General features: G+C 37.2%; 1 protein-coding gene across 2 annotated transcripts in view; it reads right to left on the bottom strand.

Annotated features, from left to right (window-relative positions):
* Positions 1 to 16,241, bottom strand: part of acoxl (acyl-CoA oxidase-like) — a 43,426-nt gene extending 27,185 nt beyond the window's left edge. For both annotated transcript variants that reach the window (XM_082153385.1, XM_082153386.1), the window contains exons 1-13: positions 16,038 to 16,241; positions 15,773 to 15,869; positions 15,382 to 15,468; positions 15,053 to 15,139; positions 14,771 to 14,869; positions 12,855 to 12,969; positions 12,288 to 12,374; positions 12,121 to 12,193; positions 11,232 to 11,364; positions 9,856 to 9,890; positions 6,641 to 6,757; positions 4,568 to 4,721; positions 649 to 738 (exon numbers count right to left, since the gene is read on the bottom strand). In XM_082153385.1, coding sequence (XP_082009511.1) covers positions 649 to 738; positions 4,568 to 4,721; positions 6,641 to 6,757; positions 9,856 to 9,890; positions 11,232 to 11,364; positions 12,121 to 12,193; positions 12,288 to 12,374; positions 12,855 to 12,969; positions 14,771 to 14,869; positions 15,053 to 15,139; positions 15,382 to 15,468; positions 15,773 to 15,869; positions 16,038 to 16,150 — 1,287 coding nt within the window. In that variant the 5' untranslated portion in view covers positions 16,151 to 16,241. The remainder of the gene's footprint in view (positions 1 to 648; positions 739 to 4,567; positions 4,722 to 6,640; positions 6,758 to 9,855; positions 9,891 to 11,231; positions 11,365 to 12,120; positions 12,194 to 12,287; positions 12,375 to 12,854; positions 12,970 to 14,770; positions 14,870 to 15,052; positions 15,140 to 15,381; positions 15,469 to 15,772; positions 15,870 to 16,037) is intronic.
* Between the last annotated feature and the right edge of the window lie 1,591 nt (positions 16,242 to 17,832).

Below are 17,832 nucleotides of genomic sequence, written 5' to 3'. Positions count from 1 at the left end.
TGAAATGACAACACCATCAGCCTGTTTCCAAGGTTTCACTTGCATTACTTTATTTTGGTACTGAAGGGGATAATCTAAATTCAGCAGAAAATACATGTCTTTAGGCCTCGGCAAGCTGTGAATGCAGACGTTGTGTGCGAGTCTCTATGCATGTTATGTGTGAATGTGTGTCATCTTATGTGTCTATAATCGATGTGGTGCTAATCAGAACCGGCCTAAAATGAATCACAAAGCTGATCTAATTACCCCAGCAGTTTTCTTATAACAAGCCCCCATACTAGAGACACATTATTATTGCAGATTCAATCGTGTGCAATGACCCCCTTTATTCTAATGCCTTCATAATCCACTTAATTCAATTTAGTTTGTGAGACACAGTTTATATTTTAAAAGAATTGGCGCTTGTCTAGTTTTCCCTCCAAGCGGTCATCGTGTTGTTTACACTGTCTTGTTTGTCTGAACATGGTTATTTAAATGTGATATTGCACTATATTAAGGGAATATCTCCAAAATAAGTAGGAAAACAAATAACAACCTTAAGGAAAAAGATGGTGATAAACATGACCCTTGTGACCAAGTGTTTTGTCCCCAGTTTTATGAGTGCATTTGTTGTGTGGTGTCATCTAGTCGGGTAGTGTTTATGAATACCTGAAGCATGACCATGTTGTCACCCTCAAATGTGACAAAGACGTCGGAATCGCACTTCAGAGACGGAATACGGTTTTCCATCATGAAGCCCTGGGGGAAAATCAACCACGGTTCATGTTTAAATGTGGCTACAGGAAATAAAGGCAATCAAAATGTTATGACATACACTTATGGACATTGTTTAAATATAATATCATCCACTTTAAGGTTTATTGAAACAAAGTTTAGAGTGCTAAACACTGCACTTTATTTGACCACTTTCAATGTGTTTACTCAAACTCATATAATTACCATAAAAGTGAATAGAAATTACTTTTTTTTTTTTTTGCAGTCGCTTTTTTGAAATGACTGAGACTAATTAAGTTTTCTATTTTCAGGGTTTGGTTTTCGATGGTGAAACAAAGGAAAAACAGACAAGATTGTGTCTAAAATGTAAGTAATTTAATATTAATACTTATAAAACTGTTGTATAAAATCAATATCACATTTGCAATATCGTGTTGACATTCAGGAAAAACAGAACTCCTGCTCGCATTATATTGCTTTGCTTAAAGGACAAGTTAGGTATTTTACACTTAAAGCCCTGTTTACAGATCGTATCTGATGAAATAGAACGGTTAAGATTAAAATTTGGACACTTGCTGCTGTCCCGAGAATTTTAGGTTTATTTCGCTTCCCCCCCACCCCCCCACCCCCCCACCCCCACAATGGTTGTCTATATGCACTGGAAGATTCCGTCCTAAAAACACAATAAACTTTCGTTTACAAAGACGTGAAACTCACCGAGTGGTCAGGGGGTGTTCACTGATATGTTCCCTCAAAAATCGCTGAAAAAGATGCATTCCAACAGGTTTTATCGTAGTTTTTGTCCAACTCCACTGACTTAATAGGACGTGCTGTGAGACCGCAGCACCTTTACGGTATTACTCCGCCGCTTCTTCTTCTGTGTATTCAATGAAATGCCCGTGGTTTGCTTGCAATTGGCAAAGGTGCATTATCGCCACCAACTGGGCTGGAGTGTCTATTATTCAAGCTCTCAACGGAAGAATCACGGGTGTGACGCGTTTGGCAAAATAGGTCCACAAAAGCGAAATAAACCTAAAATTCTCGGGACAGGAGCATGTGTCCAAATTTTAATCTTAACCGTTCTATTTCATCAGATACGATCTGTAAACAGGGCTTTAAGTGTAAAATACCGAACTTGTCCTTTAACTGTCATGGGCCCTATCATACGACCGGCGCAATGCAGCGCCAAGCGCGACGCAAGTGTTTTTTGCTAGTTTCAGCCCGACGCATTTATCATTTTCCAGCCTGCGCCACGTTGTTTAAATAGCAAATGCATTTGCGCCCATTTGTGCGCCCATGGGCGTGCTGGTCTGAGAACGAGGTGTGTTCTGGCGCATTGTTGGCGCGTTGCTATTTTGAGGAACAGAAATAGTTTTTTTATGTGGCGGGTCCACAACACGCGTACACTCTGCTTATTAAACACACAGGGACGCACAGCAGCACACAAACATGCCAAATATTTAAAATAAAAGGATTACAATGTAAAAGATTATTATTGTGTACATAAAGATATGGTGGAATCCGGCTTGCGCACTTTAACCTCGCGCACGAGCAGATCCGTTTGCGCTCTGGAGATGCGTTCGGTCTTTCCACTATCAAATTCCGTCATGTAAATAGCGAATCAGCCATGGCGCGAGCGCAACTGGCATTTAAAGGGAATGGGAGATGAGACTCTGATTGGTTTAACACATGTAAATCCCAAAACACACCCATTACTCATTAAGAGAATAGGGACAACCCTTTTAGATCAACCATTTTTCCCGTCGTTAAACTAGCAAAAGTGGATTCGGACACGGCCTAAGTGAACTTGCGCCCTGTGCTTTAGACCATGCGCTTAGATGGTTAAAATAGGGCCCCATATGTTAAAGAGGACCTATTACAAGAGGTAATATAAGCCTCAGGTGTCCCCAGAATGTGTCTGTGGAGTTTCAGCTCAAAATACCCCACTGATCATTTATTATACCATGTTGTAAATGCCCATTTTTGAGTGGAAGGTAAAACATGCTGTTATCGTGCATGTGTCTTTAAATGCAAATGAGATGCGGCAGCCTTTACAGCTTGTGCCTCGGATACTCTGCCAAAAACTAAAATATCTGTTTGGTTTTGATTATCATCTCTATCACGGTCACGCTCATTTAACAGATATCAGTCTAAACTTCTGGCTATCAGACGATGGGTCCCGTGAGTATTAAACTGAGTTTTATTTCACGTCTTATTGCGCTTAAACTGTCAAATACACACAAGGTTGTCTAAAACACACAAAGTTCACATAAACACAGCTGGTTAATGTCTGTGAACGTAAACAGCCGGGAAAGAAATCGCATGTGTATATTAGATCTGTGTGTTAAAGTGAAAGCAGTGTAATATACAGTACCTACTGATGTACATGCTGTTAATATGAACCAAACAACAAAAGAACAACAGAAAATCACTCACTGCTCTTGACTGAACAACTTTAGTAGCTTTAATAAGAATACATTTCTCACTTGAATGCTGCTGTTAAAGGAGATAAACAGGGACAACAGGACTGTGTACATAAACAGGACTGTGTACAGCTCACTGAGGGGCGGAGTCTATGCTAATAGGTCAGCAGTCGTGGGCGGGGCCTACACATTACATAGAAACTGCAAACGGCTTATTCTGAGACACTGCTTATGATTTATGGGGATTAAAAAAAGGAGTGGGTGGATTTTTACCATTATAGGGGGGGGTTGTATACAAACACTTCATTTATGTTCAAACACCATGTAAAAGTGAATTTTACATAATAACAAGTGCTCACAGAGGGGCATTTTTTCACCCATATTTTATTAATTTTGGTAGCATTTTTGCCCTAGGCCCCCAGTAATTAAGTGGATGCTGAAGAAAATGTGATTCAAGAATGCTAAAATGTTGTAAATGATTGCCAGGATGTTGATATATGGTTGCTAAAGTGTTCAGAGTGGTTTTTAGCACACTAATATGCAGTTGCTAGACTGTTTTGGTGAGTTCTTGAGCGTTTCTAAGTGGTCACTTACTGGTCCAAATGGTCAATAACCCCCTGCAAGGCTTGAGTTATAGTGATAATGATTCTTATCTTAGTAAACATAAATAATACTGATGGAGGAACCATTTGTTTACAGTTTATAGTGCCTGTTTGTTTGACAATACATAAATAAATAAATAAACATCTCAAAGTTAACACGATTGCTGTTGTCTTTCTTACTGTGAGATTTGCGTTGCGTGAGAACAATAATTTTTAATGTTAGATGTGTGAAAACAAAAAGGTAACCTGTGATCTCGGTTTACTTATAGTTCTCCCTATGGTACCCTCTGGTTTCACACATTTTAAATATATATATATATATTTTTTTTTATATATTTATTTATATGCTGTTCATGCCACCAGCACCAAAAGCCAACAAACAGCGCAGGCTATCAATGAGATCTAAGTGTGTTGATTACATCACCGATATTTAAATTAATAAATCATAAAACAATACTTTATATAAAATCTACATATTAAAAAAGAGAGTTAAAAAGAACGTTTTGGGCCATTTTTGTCTTTACCAGATCATTTTAAATTGTCCTGTAAAGGTCCTAGATACGTCGATTTATAAATAATATGATACAAACTGCATGTATAGTAATAATTATAAAAGCAAAATGCATTGTAAAATTTTATTAGAGTAGAGCATATGAAACATGTCAATGTCTAACTGCTCACCTATGCTAACACTGTCCACAAAATGTCAATGCAGTTATTCTTTGACAGTTCAGGATGTTTGTATTTCACACCACAGGACATTAGTATATGTGTGTGTGTTTAGGTGTAAAGAGAGAGACACACACACACACACACACACTCACTCACCATGCCGCCAGTACACTCACGGCAGTCTTGCAGACACGCGAGGTTCTCCCACGTGCTGTAGGCTTTGAGTCCTGCGACGAGGGCTTGCAGAGCGCGATTGCTTTGAAGGTCCTGACCCTGACACAACGCATCATCCATCAAGCCTGCTGCGTATCTGAGAACAAACACAAGAACGCACGTACAATGCACATATTTTTGAAAGAAATTGTGTTCATCAAGGATGCATTAAATTGATCAAAAGTGACAGTAAAGACACTTATAAAGTTCTAAAACTTTTCTATTTCAAATAAATGTTGTTCTTTCTACTCGTCAGCGAGTCCTGACAACTGTTTTCAACACTGATAATAATCAGAAATGTTTCAAATCATCATTTTAGAATGATTTCTGAAGGATCATGTGACACTGAAGACTGGAGTAATGATGCTGAAAATTCAGCTTTGATCACAGGAATAAATTACACTTTACAATATCTTAAAATAGACAACAATTAAGTAATTGCAATACTGCTGTTTTTACTGTATTTGATCAAATAACTGAAGCCTTGGTGAGCAGAAGAGACTTCTTTATTATTTTTTTAATCATCAAAACACTGTAAAAAATAAAGGGAATAAATACGCTCATTTTTTAAATATCTCTCTCAGACTTTCACTGAACAGATTTTTTTGACCATCACGTTTAGTTCTCTTTTAGTTTCCAATAGAGTGCCGACGCATCAGATAAATAGTAATGAAATCTACAGTGGTTTCTCAGAAGGAGGCATCTGAGTTCTTCTTTTCCTTTAATTCTTCTCCTGTGGTATTTCTCAGAATGTGCAACTGACCTGAATTACACAAAGACAGAGACCTCCAGTGGAGGCCAGTGAAACTGCGTTGAGCAGCCACTTTACCTTTATGTTTAGAACATATATGAACTGATATTATAATGTACCTTCAGTGCAATGTAAGTCACATTGGATAAAAGCATCTGCCAAATACACATTTTGTTTTGTTATTCAACAGCAAAAGTTCATCTATGTTTATCCATGTCCAGTCGAGTTGCTCAACTCTGAATACTGAATATAGTCCTCAGTTTCTTTAGTTCTTTGTCGGTTGTTGTCTTTGTAATGATGTTTGTCCTATACGCCAAAGAGTTTTGTTTTTCATTCATTAATGACCGTTTGCATTTAGATCCTCACCTCAACTTCTTTCTTGACTCAACGTTACAACTATAAAGATAAAATGCTGTTCGTATTTCTCACAGCAGTATTTTTTTTAGTAAGAACCTTTAACACAACTTCATTGGTAATATTATTGGCTTCTTTACATTTACATATTTGGCTTTTATCCAAAGCGAGTTACATTGCATATAAGGTACACATTTACATTTGATCAGTTCTTGCTTTCCTTGGGAATCGAACCCATGACATTGGTGTTGCTCTATTGTTTAAGCTACAGAAAAGCTTCTTTAAAGGGCTCTTATTATGCTTTTTTGCATGTTCATCTGTCTTTAGTGCATGAAAAATGACAAAGTTACAAAGTCCCTTAGTGTGAGTTCTTCTCTATATCAGTGTCACTGTTTCTGAACTCCCTGAAACGCCTCCATTGTAGTCTCGAGTTTTCTTCCGGGAACGAACACGTCACAATATTCCTCATTTAAATAATGCATATGCAAAATAAAGGGGCGGGGCCTGGTTGAGTTAGAAAGTAGTGTATTGAAACTCGCAGTTATGGTAAGGGGCGGGACCAATCACAACACACTGATCCAGCCAACCAATCAGAGCACAGTGTGCTTTTCAGAAGGAGGGGCTTCTTAGAGACCGGAACTAAACAAGAGCGTTACTGACAGACTGGGAAAAGAGGAGCCGCAACAATGGAGAATATGTGAAAAATAATGTGTTTTGAACATTCAAGCATTAAAACCTATTCTAGAAGAGCCCAAAAACTAAATCAAGACTTTTAAAAGGGCATAATAGGTCCTCTTTGAAGTCAATTAAAACACCTTGTGTCTTTCCTCACCGTTTGAACAAAATCACCTGCTAAATAAATACTTATAAATGATATAATAGATCAAATATAGAGTGGGAGGTAGATTAACCTTGTGGTGAAGGTGAGAGCGAGGGCGGCAGCGAGATGTGGCATCAGTCTCAGAGACTGCGTCTGGTGCTCGATGATCTTTACCTCTTCCTGGTCTTTCGGACCGAACTGTCTGCGACTGTGAAAGAGACATTACGCACATGTGATGATGGTGAAGAAGAGTTTCATTCTGCACACTTACACACAGTCAGAAACCCTCGATCTCTGTGAAACACAATCACATACAAACCAAACCAGACACAGAAAGGGGTCGCAGCAAAGGGTCAGACATCCCACAACACACCTGGATGTGTGACGAAACACCGGAGGACATGAACCGATAACCTTGCACATGACCGCACTCCTCTAACCGCACGCTAATACTGAGTGCATGCATTTGTGGGTGCGTGTCAGTGTGTTGATGAAGGCATACTGTGGTGGACGTCTTGGTCTTGAGTCTGCATGTGTTTGTGTCTTTCTGCTGTACTAAAGTTGAGCTTTGTACACCTGTTACCCTTGAAGTACCACAAACTGTATCTCTACATCTAACATATGCAGGTGGCTTCCCCACAGAGCAGACGTGATGGGAGTGTGTGAGTGTGTACGCGCGTATGTGTGGTTTTAAAGGTGAGAAGCCCACACAGAAATCCTATTGTAACTCACATCATCTAAAGTTGAGAGCATTCTCTTATACAGGCCGCTTCAAATTAAACAGATGCCTTTATGTATAGTCACATGCTATATATAAAGGCAAATTCGGTTGCTGATGCCACTGTAGAAACACTAAACACATTTATTACAGAGGACTTTATACAATACAGATGGCTGTAAAGCAGCTTCAGTATTAATGTTCAAATAAATACAACTTTGGCATAAAGCAGCACTAAAAAAGACAATAGTGTCATTATTCATCGCACGTCAGTTCAGTGTTGATTCAGTTTTAGTTCGATAACAGTGTAAAGTTCATCAAATTATGAAATGAGGTTATGAGCAGCTCTACAGAGGACAATACAGTAGTCATTCAGATCAAGTCAGTATGATGTTGCAAAGATGGTCATGTACTCAGCAACCAAAAATGACCAAAAGTAGGTTGTTGTTGAGATCAACAGCTGGTCATGTGATCTCGACACAGCAGCCTTCGTGAAAGGAGGATTGCTTTATCTCTTGGCTTTTTAAAAAATCATTTACAATCAATTTCTTTAGAACTAAACCTGTTTTTCGTCAGAAACACAGACCTTTACCGCAGCATCTATGAACTATTTTGAACTACAATATTCTCTAGTAGGACATATAGAAGACAACGGAAGACACAGTGGAACCACATGAAGTAAGCACACACTTACAATTTCCTGAAGACTTGATGAAATGCAAAAAGTGCCGTCTACCATCTGAACAATTGTCCTTCATAACACGACAGAGATGACAGCGCTGTCTGTAGTGATTTAATTCACAACGCATTTACAACCCATATACTTCCTACTGGACATCCTGTATAATATTTTTCAAATGTGATGTTATATTTGCTATTCAACAGAATCTTAATATAAATATGTTATCTTAATATAATTCTGATTCTGTTGCATTACCTAAAAAGCTATTTGGCTATTAGGCTGTATTTGTTAATTGAAATAAACAAAATGAAATATAAATATTAGATGAAACTCAAACTTAAAATATGGAAATAAAATGTAATTAAAGCTACATAAAAATATATTTAAAGCTGCAGTCCGTAACTTTTTTGGGTTAAAAATTATCCAAAATAATTTTTTGAGCAAGTACATAACCAGCCAGTGTTCAAAACCGCCTTAGCTCGATTCAAAACCGGTAAGCTTGTAATAATGTTTTTAATTCCAGTGGTACTGGGAAATTCGAGCATGTCTTTGCGTCATTACGTCACATCTGTAGAGTCTCGGCTAGTCGGCGATGAGTGTGAGGATGCTGGAGGTGGAGATTTATAGCCTTTTCTCACAGCACTTGATATAATTAAACATATCAATTTGATGGCGGATTGCAGATTTCAAATATATATTTTTTTAATATAAATATTTTATATTTAATTAAATATGAATATATTTTAATATTAATATTTTATATTAAAATATTAATATTTTTCAAAATTAAACAAAAACTTTAACTAAATTACCAAAACTGAAACTAAACTCAAAATGAAAACTGAAAATATCAAAAATTGAAAATATTAATAAATACTATAATAGTATATAAATAATAACACTGATAATTGGTGCTTAATTAATGTGAACAAGCAGCTGCATGAAGAAAGGTCATTTTACAGACAGAGCAAAACTGCAAAGACAAACATTAATATTAATATTTCAACTTTACTTGACTTTACGTGATTGCAAATAGCTTTTGAAGAAAGCATCAATCTCTGTAAAGCTCTTATCATTGCAGTGACCAGTAAAAATAACCAATGGACGACTAGACAACTCGGTCGAGCGAATCTACGAGCAACACAAGCTCAGCTTGACCACCAGCTGTTCGACTGTTGTTTTTAACCTTCAGAAAGTCTGAAGTGCAATGGTTTTGTGGCGCATGTCGTAATAAAACAAACTCAAACCAAGAAGAGGTGTGGTGGGCTGAGAGCTTGGGAGCCTGATAACTGTGAGTGCGGTTTCTCTATCACACCTGGCGGGGCCCGGGCGCTCATACGTGTTTTGGTACCAAAGCCGTGGCTCTTTGTTCCTCCGCTGATATGTGTGCGAGTGGGTGCGCAGAGCTGTTTTGCAAATGGAAAACCTGCAACTATAGAAAGCAAACATTTCCTCTCTTTCTGTATTTTTTTCACTCTGGGGATGCCATCTTCAGAGACACCCTGCAGCCGCCCACGCAGACGCACACACACACACACACACACACACACACCCGCACGCACACACACATGCAGAAAGCCACATGTGAGGAAGACAGATCTGCAGCGGACCAGAGTATCCCTCTGAACTGGATGTTCACTGCGCCTGCGGTGAGGAGAAACTCCACGCGTCACGCCGCTCTCATGTTGTTTTCACTCATTTCTAGAGTTTGTTGTTTATTTGTCTCTCCCCCGAGACCACATAAATAGCTTTTGAAACTCATCGATGGAGTTTTGATGTCGGTTTTTGCGTTTGAAGGAGCGCTGCTTTAAATTACCGATAAATAATTACAGGGAATTCTTTTGATCTGCATTGCATGAACTTGCACAACATTCACACACACACACAGATTTTTTTAACATCCTACCTGTGACTGTAGCGTACTGCGATGACAAGCCCCAACTGCACAGAAAACACAGATTTAGCACACTGTGTAAAGGTGAAGACTAGTCATTAAGAAGTGGTTTAAATACTTTAAAGCAGTGGTTCTCAACAAGGGGATCGAGGCTCTCAAGACAGTCTAAAATGATTTAAAATACTTTACAATAAGATAAAACATCTAAAAATGTAAGATGATGCCATATTTCTTATTTTAATTCATTCCCTCAACAACCTGCCATTTTATTTAAGAACCAGGATTTCTAGACCTGGAAAAGGCATGGGAATTAGTAAAGTCATTTTTATAACAAATATAAATTTTTGTAGTTATTATCAAGATCTAAAATATTTTATAATTGTGAGTAATATTTGTGAGTAAAAAAAACTATTTAAAAAAAAACATGCAATCACAAATTCATTAATAATACGTAAACGCTGAAAAACATTCAGTTATTGAAACTGATTCTGTAATTAATTCTGTTAATTATTCATAATTATTTAATTTGATTCATTTAAGTAAATGTTATTATTCTAAATATAATTAAGAATATTTCAATAAATATTTAACTCATTTATACTGCCATTCCTAGTTTCTGTAAATGAAAAAGCTTAAAAATGAGCAGCTTTTTTGTTTTCTTCCAGCAGAAGTATCTGGGAGAGGGGCTTTATATATCGTCTGGGACGCCTCAGAGTCAGAAAGCTTGAGAACCGCTGCTCTAAAGTAAAGAAAATGTTGTCATTGGTAATAATTAAAGCCACAGTTCACCCAAAGATGATCATTTACTCATCCTCATGTTGTTAATGCGCAAGCAGCTCTTTTTCATACAAGGAAAGTGAATGTGGTCTCCATCTACTTTCACAGTATGGGAAAAAGCTGCACGTTTGTGTCCTATGCAAGATAGAACAATATGAGGGAGAATAAATTACTGAGATGATCTATAATTAACTGAGCCATCCTTTAATTTCAGCCTACATTTAATGACATAGCTACGTCTGATCTATGAGAATGCTGTACGCCAGTGTTGTTATTGTGAACTGAAACCAAAGCTGACATAAAATATAAATATAACATGAAAAACTTAAACTTAAAAAATTTGAAATTAGAAATATTGCCTTGAAGTGCTAAAATGATGTACATAACAAAATTCCTAAAACTTAAACTAAAATGAAAACTGAAAATATCCAAATAAAAGTGAATTTAATAAATACAGTATATAAATAATACACTGTCGTGTGATTGAGAAATAATTACATGTCTCCCTCTTGTGGTGAAGCTGATGCATTTGTGATGGTGCATGATACTCATATTTCCTGATGGTAAACATGGATTTGTTTAAAGTACAGTTGTGTTGGATGTGAGAAAACCTTCATGGCTGCCATGGCCTGTACGGTGAGACCCAGACGGGTGGGTGTCAGGGCAGCGAGCATCGCATTGAAGCGCCGGCTTTTACTGACGACAGGAGACGAGTACAAACCCTCAGCTGACACAGAACCAAACCTGAAACACACAAATCCAGTCATTTAAACACCACAGTCTACCTGAGTATTACTGCTGACCATGTCCATCTCTTTATGACCACAGTGTATCATCTTCTGATGGATCCTTCCAGCAGGATAACATGCCGTCACAAAGCTCAAATCATCTCAGACTGGTTTCTTGATCATGACAGTGAGTCACTAAACTCAAACGTCTCCACAGTCACCAGATCTCAGTCCAGTAGAGCAGATTTGGCATGTGGAGGAACGAGAGATCATCCGACAAATCTGCAGCAACTGTGTGAAGCTTTCATGTCAATATAGACCAAAATCTCTGAGGAATGTTTCCAGCACCTTGTTGAATCTATGCCATGAAAAATTAAGGCAGTTCTGAAGGCAAAATGGGGTGTTTTGGCCTATATATATATACAGTATCATTTAATATTTATCACTATTTACAATATTCCATTTCATATTGGAATCAAAGCATTTACAATTTTTTGCAGCCATTTAAAATCCATGGATATGGATTTTTAAATAATTTTATAGCGATTATACTCGTAAACATTTCTGGACAATGAATGATTAACTAGAAAAACAAACATTTGGCTTCCCTTTAGAAATTTCCAAGATATCTCAAGATTTTATTAATTTCAATGATTTTTCTCAGGTTTGTGAATCCCAATTTTAGTTTTTTCATGACTCTGGCCATTATTATAACAATATCTGGCAGTTATGTGGTTCACGATGCCTAATCTAATTCTGACCGTTAACTCACTTTCCCAGCAGATTTTCCCGTGGTATCCGTACGTTATTAAATATCAAAATGCCATTGTCAACCCCATTCAGACCTGTGTAAAAACAAATATAAAGTAGAACAATCAAATCTGGAAAACATTATTCAGGAGGGCTGTATTGTAAAATAGTGTGCTCGTATTATATTACCCTCCTTGTGCTTCATGTCAATGGTCGTCACTCCCGGCCACATGACTCCATCCTGATCACGGATCGGCACAATAAAGCAGTGGGGACCTGAGACAGACATGTTCTCAATAAGACGCATGATTTGAGATGTTATTCATATTCATAAAACAGATTATGTGCCAAAGTTTAATACTTAGCGAAAAGAGTTTGTTAAAAAATCATTAACTCCAAGTATATGCACTGCAGTGATACTAATAATACAAACATTTTGTTCTCATACTCACAGTTCATTCTCTTTATCAACACTGAGATTCATGCTGAATCATTTTTAACACATCAATTGGTGCATAATACATAATGCTAAGCATTTCTATGTTTTCCAAGCATTTTTAGATAGCAAACTGATGAGCACCAAACTTTGCCACAAATGATTACAGATCTAGTTTAAATCAGTGTGAATGCATGTCTAAATATAGACTATTGAGCACAAACGAGGTGTTAAAAACATGCCAGACTTGATGAACAAAACATGTGCGGAAAGGTTCGTGATTATAATTGAAGTGTGAACAGTCGTTGCATCTGTCTTACCCTGAGATTCTGCATTTATAATGAGCTGAGCAAATACAGCAGCATAGTTTCCTTTCATTGCGTTCCCGATGTACATTTTCTGAGCATCTTCGGAAGGTGTGTGAATGATAAACTCCTGCAAAACAATAAGGGCTGCATGTAAGAATTTTCATGTTTTGATCACTTTTTATTGCCTATGTGTGAACAGCTTGTAATGAAACTTAAGAAATAAGGCCTTCCCTTCTATGACAGCCTGTAGACTGTTTTTTATGTGAAGAAATTGGGACGTTTTTACCGGGAAAATCAAAAGGATGTGATGTTTAATGTTCAGGATAATGCAGAAAGAGCCATTCTGTATTGTAATGTCACTGTGTCGTGCAAAGAAGAGGGGTTAATTCAAACTATAGTCTCACATAGTCAGATCTATATAGTCTATAGACCTCATGCGGCAGAGAAACGAGGGCGCCGCCATCTTTAGAATATTGTCTTTTAACTTCTGTTTTTGCGGTCGCTCTGTATATTTCTATGGCATTGCTGTCCAGGAGTAATTAGCTTTTGAAGTGGATTTACTTAATGTGAAGTTAACTAAAGTTATCATGAGGATTGTAATGTTTAAAGCAGATGTCTTAACAAATGTCAGTCGACCGGGAAGATTTTAAAACGAGCCGTTCATTCATAAATACGCAAGATCGCTGTGAAAATACAGACCGGAAGACAAGAGACAACGAGCGCGGCGCTGAAAAGGGGCGGGGCTTCATAAGGTCTATAGTCTCAAATATACTTTATAATCAAACTATCATAACTGTGTAATTTTAACGACCTCATACGTCGACATATCCACATCGCTATGATCAGATGCTTTCTTAACTGCTGTTTTCTCACCGCTGTCATTTTTGTGTGTTTATTTAGTTATTGAGAGGAAAGCGCAGCATATATTTACATATTCATCTAAACGTCGCTCTCAGCGGCGTGAATGGCGTCGGGATGTTCGTTAACAGTATATCTCTGCAAAGGTATTTCAACTTTGCCGTGAGTATATCAGGGACTTGAATCACGTTCAGTCTCTTGTACGTTACGTGTGCACGAGCAATAAGTTGCTGACTGCAGTTCACTTAACGGCCACCGGTGTCGCTAATAACAATGGTTTCTAAATTCTACATATATCACCTTTAAGCTTAAATCTTTGTCTATTTCACAATTATCCAACTAAGTGTGGATTTGAGAAGTTTGTGAACAGGATCTCTAGAAACGAGATCCATTTCTTCTGTACTTATATCCAGGAAATAGTTCCTTCATTTCCAAATAACAAATTCAATTTCAGTTTGTTTCCCACAAAGCTATTAATAAAAATAATAATAATAATAACTTTATTTTTATATAGCGCCTTTAAAGCTGCTTCTCAAGGCGCTTAACATGATAGAACAAGCAAATAAAAATACAACACAAAGAATTTTTAAATAAAAAATAAAAAACAACAGACTAGAGTATAAAAGTCAACACAAGACAAAAGCCAACCTAAAAAATGAGTTTTTTAATAAGATTTAAAAATATTTAGATTCTGTGCATCTCTAATGGTTATCTCTATTATTTGGGTTCGGAAAAAAACTAATTATAGCTGATTTATTCATTTTTTTATCATAGTATTTGTTGTATGTTTTGTATCTCCTCTAATAATTTTTTCTTTTCTTTTTGTACAGCACTTTGGTCAACCTTGGTTGTTTTCAAACATGCTTTATAAATAGATATTCTATTGTAATATTGCATGCTTTTTACTTTGGAGTTTGACGGTATAAATCACCAGCCATATTTTACGACATATGTAGATGATGCCAGAATTCAAATTTTGGGGTGAACTATTCGTTTAAAATTTGCATTGCAATCACTATCGAGCCTAGATCGTCCAGTAGACGAAAGCATAGAGTAGACCAGGGTATTACCTGTGAGTATTGATCGTATCTGGCCTCAGTGAGAATGCCTCGAACGTTGCTACCGTGGCCCCTCTCGGTCATTGCAAACATCCCTGTAAACTGTAACTCCTGCAAATAAACGCAGAATCATATAGATGTTGCATTGACATTACATCAATAAGTGCAGCCATTGCAACACATGTGCAAACTCAAAAACTGAGCCAAAAATGAGCAGGACTTTGGCTTGCAAACATGTGCACATCTGTTGAGCGTGTTGGAATCTGGAGCTCACAGAATTTATTCATGACTTACTGATACAGGCAGGTACCACTTCATCTTCTGCTCTGGACTGCCTAGATTATTGACGGCACCTCCGTACAGTCCGCACACAACACCGAGCTGAGGGTTACAGCAAGCAGTGCGCTGTCACTATTCAAATGCATCACCATTGTGTGGAATAAATGCAAATGTGGAGCATCATGCGTGCCAACATGACATGCAAATGTGCCTCAGAACAGCTCAAAACTCAGTTATAATATAAACAGCAAGCAAAGATGCCAGAAATCCTGTTGCATCTGATTTCATCTTAATAATTACCTTTAATAAGAAGCAACTGGAATTCTAGCAGAAAGCTGACAAACCTTGACTCCCGTGGCCATGTCAGCGGAGCAGATGAGCTCAGTGATGCCCCAACTCTTGTTTATGAAGCCGTTTTGCTTCTCTTTTAGCTAAACAAAGGCAAATATGATGTGCATTACACTAACAAAACATACCATTGTACTGCCTACGTGCTTTTGGATATGGTATCATGGTTAAACCACATTCTTTTTATACTGTATGCACCATGGTAAATCCCTGTTTTAGGACATCTACCATGGTAACTAATGAAGCTGAGCCTTTGAGTACAATGCAAATTGAATTTCACTACTATTATATCAAAGTACTATTGTTTTTACCAAATGACATCCCTATCTTTACCATGGTAACAACACAGTAGTAATGCGTAATTGAATGCGTAATGAAGATATGTACCTGATTTTGAAGGTGTTCTTTCATGAAAGGCAGTCTTAAGATGTGATAGAGTCTCTCTGCCGTCAGGTCTCTGCTCTGATCCAGAGTCAGTTCATAACTGCACAAGAATTCACATTCAAATGACGCGCAAAAGGGATTTAAATCTATTGAAACCGTTAACTAAATGTGCACAGACTCCATCAGGTGTCTGGAAGAAGAGGTGACTGTATATTTCATTTCAGTTACTCAAGCTACCTCCTCTGAATGAGTCTTTGAGAAAACATACCTGCTGGACTGAAACAGATCACACTTTGAAATCGCGTCCCGAAAAGCATCTTTAATCTCCCAGAATTCTCCATCCAGATATCTGGCAAGGCTGCTGGGTTGTTTTTGATCCATGGATGATAACAAGATGACTTGAGTTCGTCTTGTTTTTACTTTAACTGTAACTGTAACTGTAACATTCCACTTCCGCGTTTGGATGATGTCATCGCGTTCCGCGGCAACACAGCCAATACCTTTTTTTATTTATTGCCAAATATATTAAAATATGAAATGCATAACTCTGCATTTTATTAAGCATAATAAACTAGTAGACAGTTGCTTAAGTTTGCTTTTTATATAGATTTCATCACAGTGATGTAGATTAATATAAAATGGGTTTCAATGTTATAAAATTATAAACTATAGCCTATCATTATGATTGCTAAAATTTTGTGTTATGCTGAATTCTAAAGGTTTTTCGTGGTTAATGTAAAAGGTTTACGTGATTGTCATGACAGTCCATTTATAATTATTTATATAGTACAGCTCTACCGGATTCATAATGTCCTCTCAAGGTTATTGCTCCTCCCATTCTTATCAATGGAACAGCCCGGCGCCGGAGCAAATAGACACAAAATAAACTACTGACTGCTTAACACAGGTCATCGTGGCCTTATGAACAAACCACTTACTGCTTATGGTTTCTTCAGAGGTGACGAGCTTCTGACCAATCATAATCTCTTATATCAATGGTAGGCTATAACCTGATATCAGGTATAATAACCTGATCTGTCTGTCTGTCTGTCTGTGTGTCTATCTATCTATCTATCTATCTATCTATCTATCTATCTATCTATCTATCTATCTATCTATCTATCTATCTATCTATCTATCTATCTATCTATCTATCTATATTTCTGTCTGCCTATCTATCTATCTATCTATCTATCTATCTATCTATCTATCTATCTATCTATCTCTCTATATGTCTGTTTGTCTGTCTGTCTGTCTGTCTGTCTGTCTGTCTATCTATCTATCTATCTATATCTCTATATGTCTGTCTGTGTGTGTGTGTGTGTGTGTGTGTGTGTGTGTGTGTGTGTGTGTGTGTGTGTGTGTCTGTCTATCTATCTATCTATCTATCTATCTATCTATCTATCTATCTATCTCTCTATATGTCTGTCTGTCTGTCTGTCTGTCTATCTATCTATCTATATCTCTATATGTCTGTCTGTCTGTTTGTCTGTCTGTCTATCTATCTGTCTGTCTGTCTATCTATCTATCTATCTATCTATCTATCTATCTATCTATATCTCTATATGTCTGTCTGTTTGTCTATCTATCTATCTATATGTCTATCTGTCTATCTATCTATCTATCTATCTATGTCTATATATGTCTGTTTGTTTGTCTGTCTGTCTGTCTGTCTGTCTGTCTGTCTGTCTGCCTTCTGTCTGTCTGTCTGTCTGTCTGTCTGTCTGTCTGTCTATCTATCTATCTATATCTCTATGTCTGTTTGTCTGTCTGTCTATCTATCTATATGTCTGTCGGTCTGTCTATCTATCATCTTAGAAAAAGCAGTAAATTAGACATCTTAAAGACATTTTCTAAATGTCTGTTTAACATCAGACAGGAAATGTCTATAGAAATATTGCAGATGAGCAAACACATATTTCAGATGGAAATCCCTTCATCAAATAGACATCATGATGTAGCCTATATGAGGTGACCAAACAAACTTACCTCTAAAATGACTTTTTATAATGACTAATTATGATGATGATGTCATGTTGAATATTAAATATATATTTTGTAAT

Source organism: Leuciscus leuciscus, assembly GCF_965113295.1.
Source record: "Leuciscus leuciscus genome assembly, chromosome: 22".
Classification (NCBI taxonomy): Eukaryota; Metazoa; Chordata; class Actinopteri; order Cypriniformes; family Leuciscidae; genus Leuciscus; species Leuciscus leuciscus.
The sequence above is the reverse complement of the archived record's forward strand: the minus strand, read 5'-3'. Positions and strand labels throughout refer to the sequence as shown.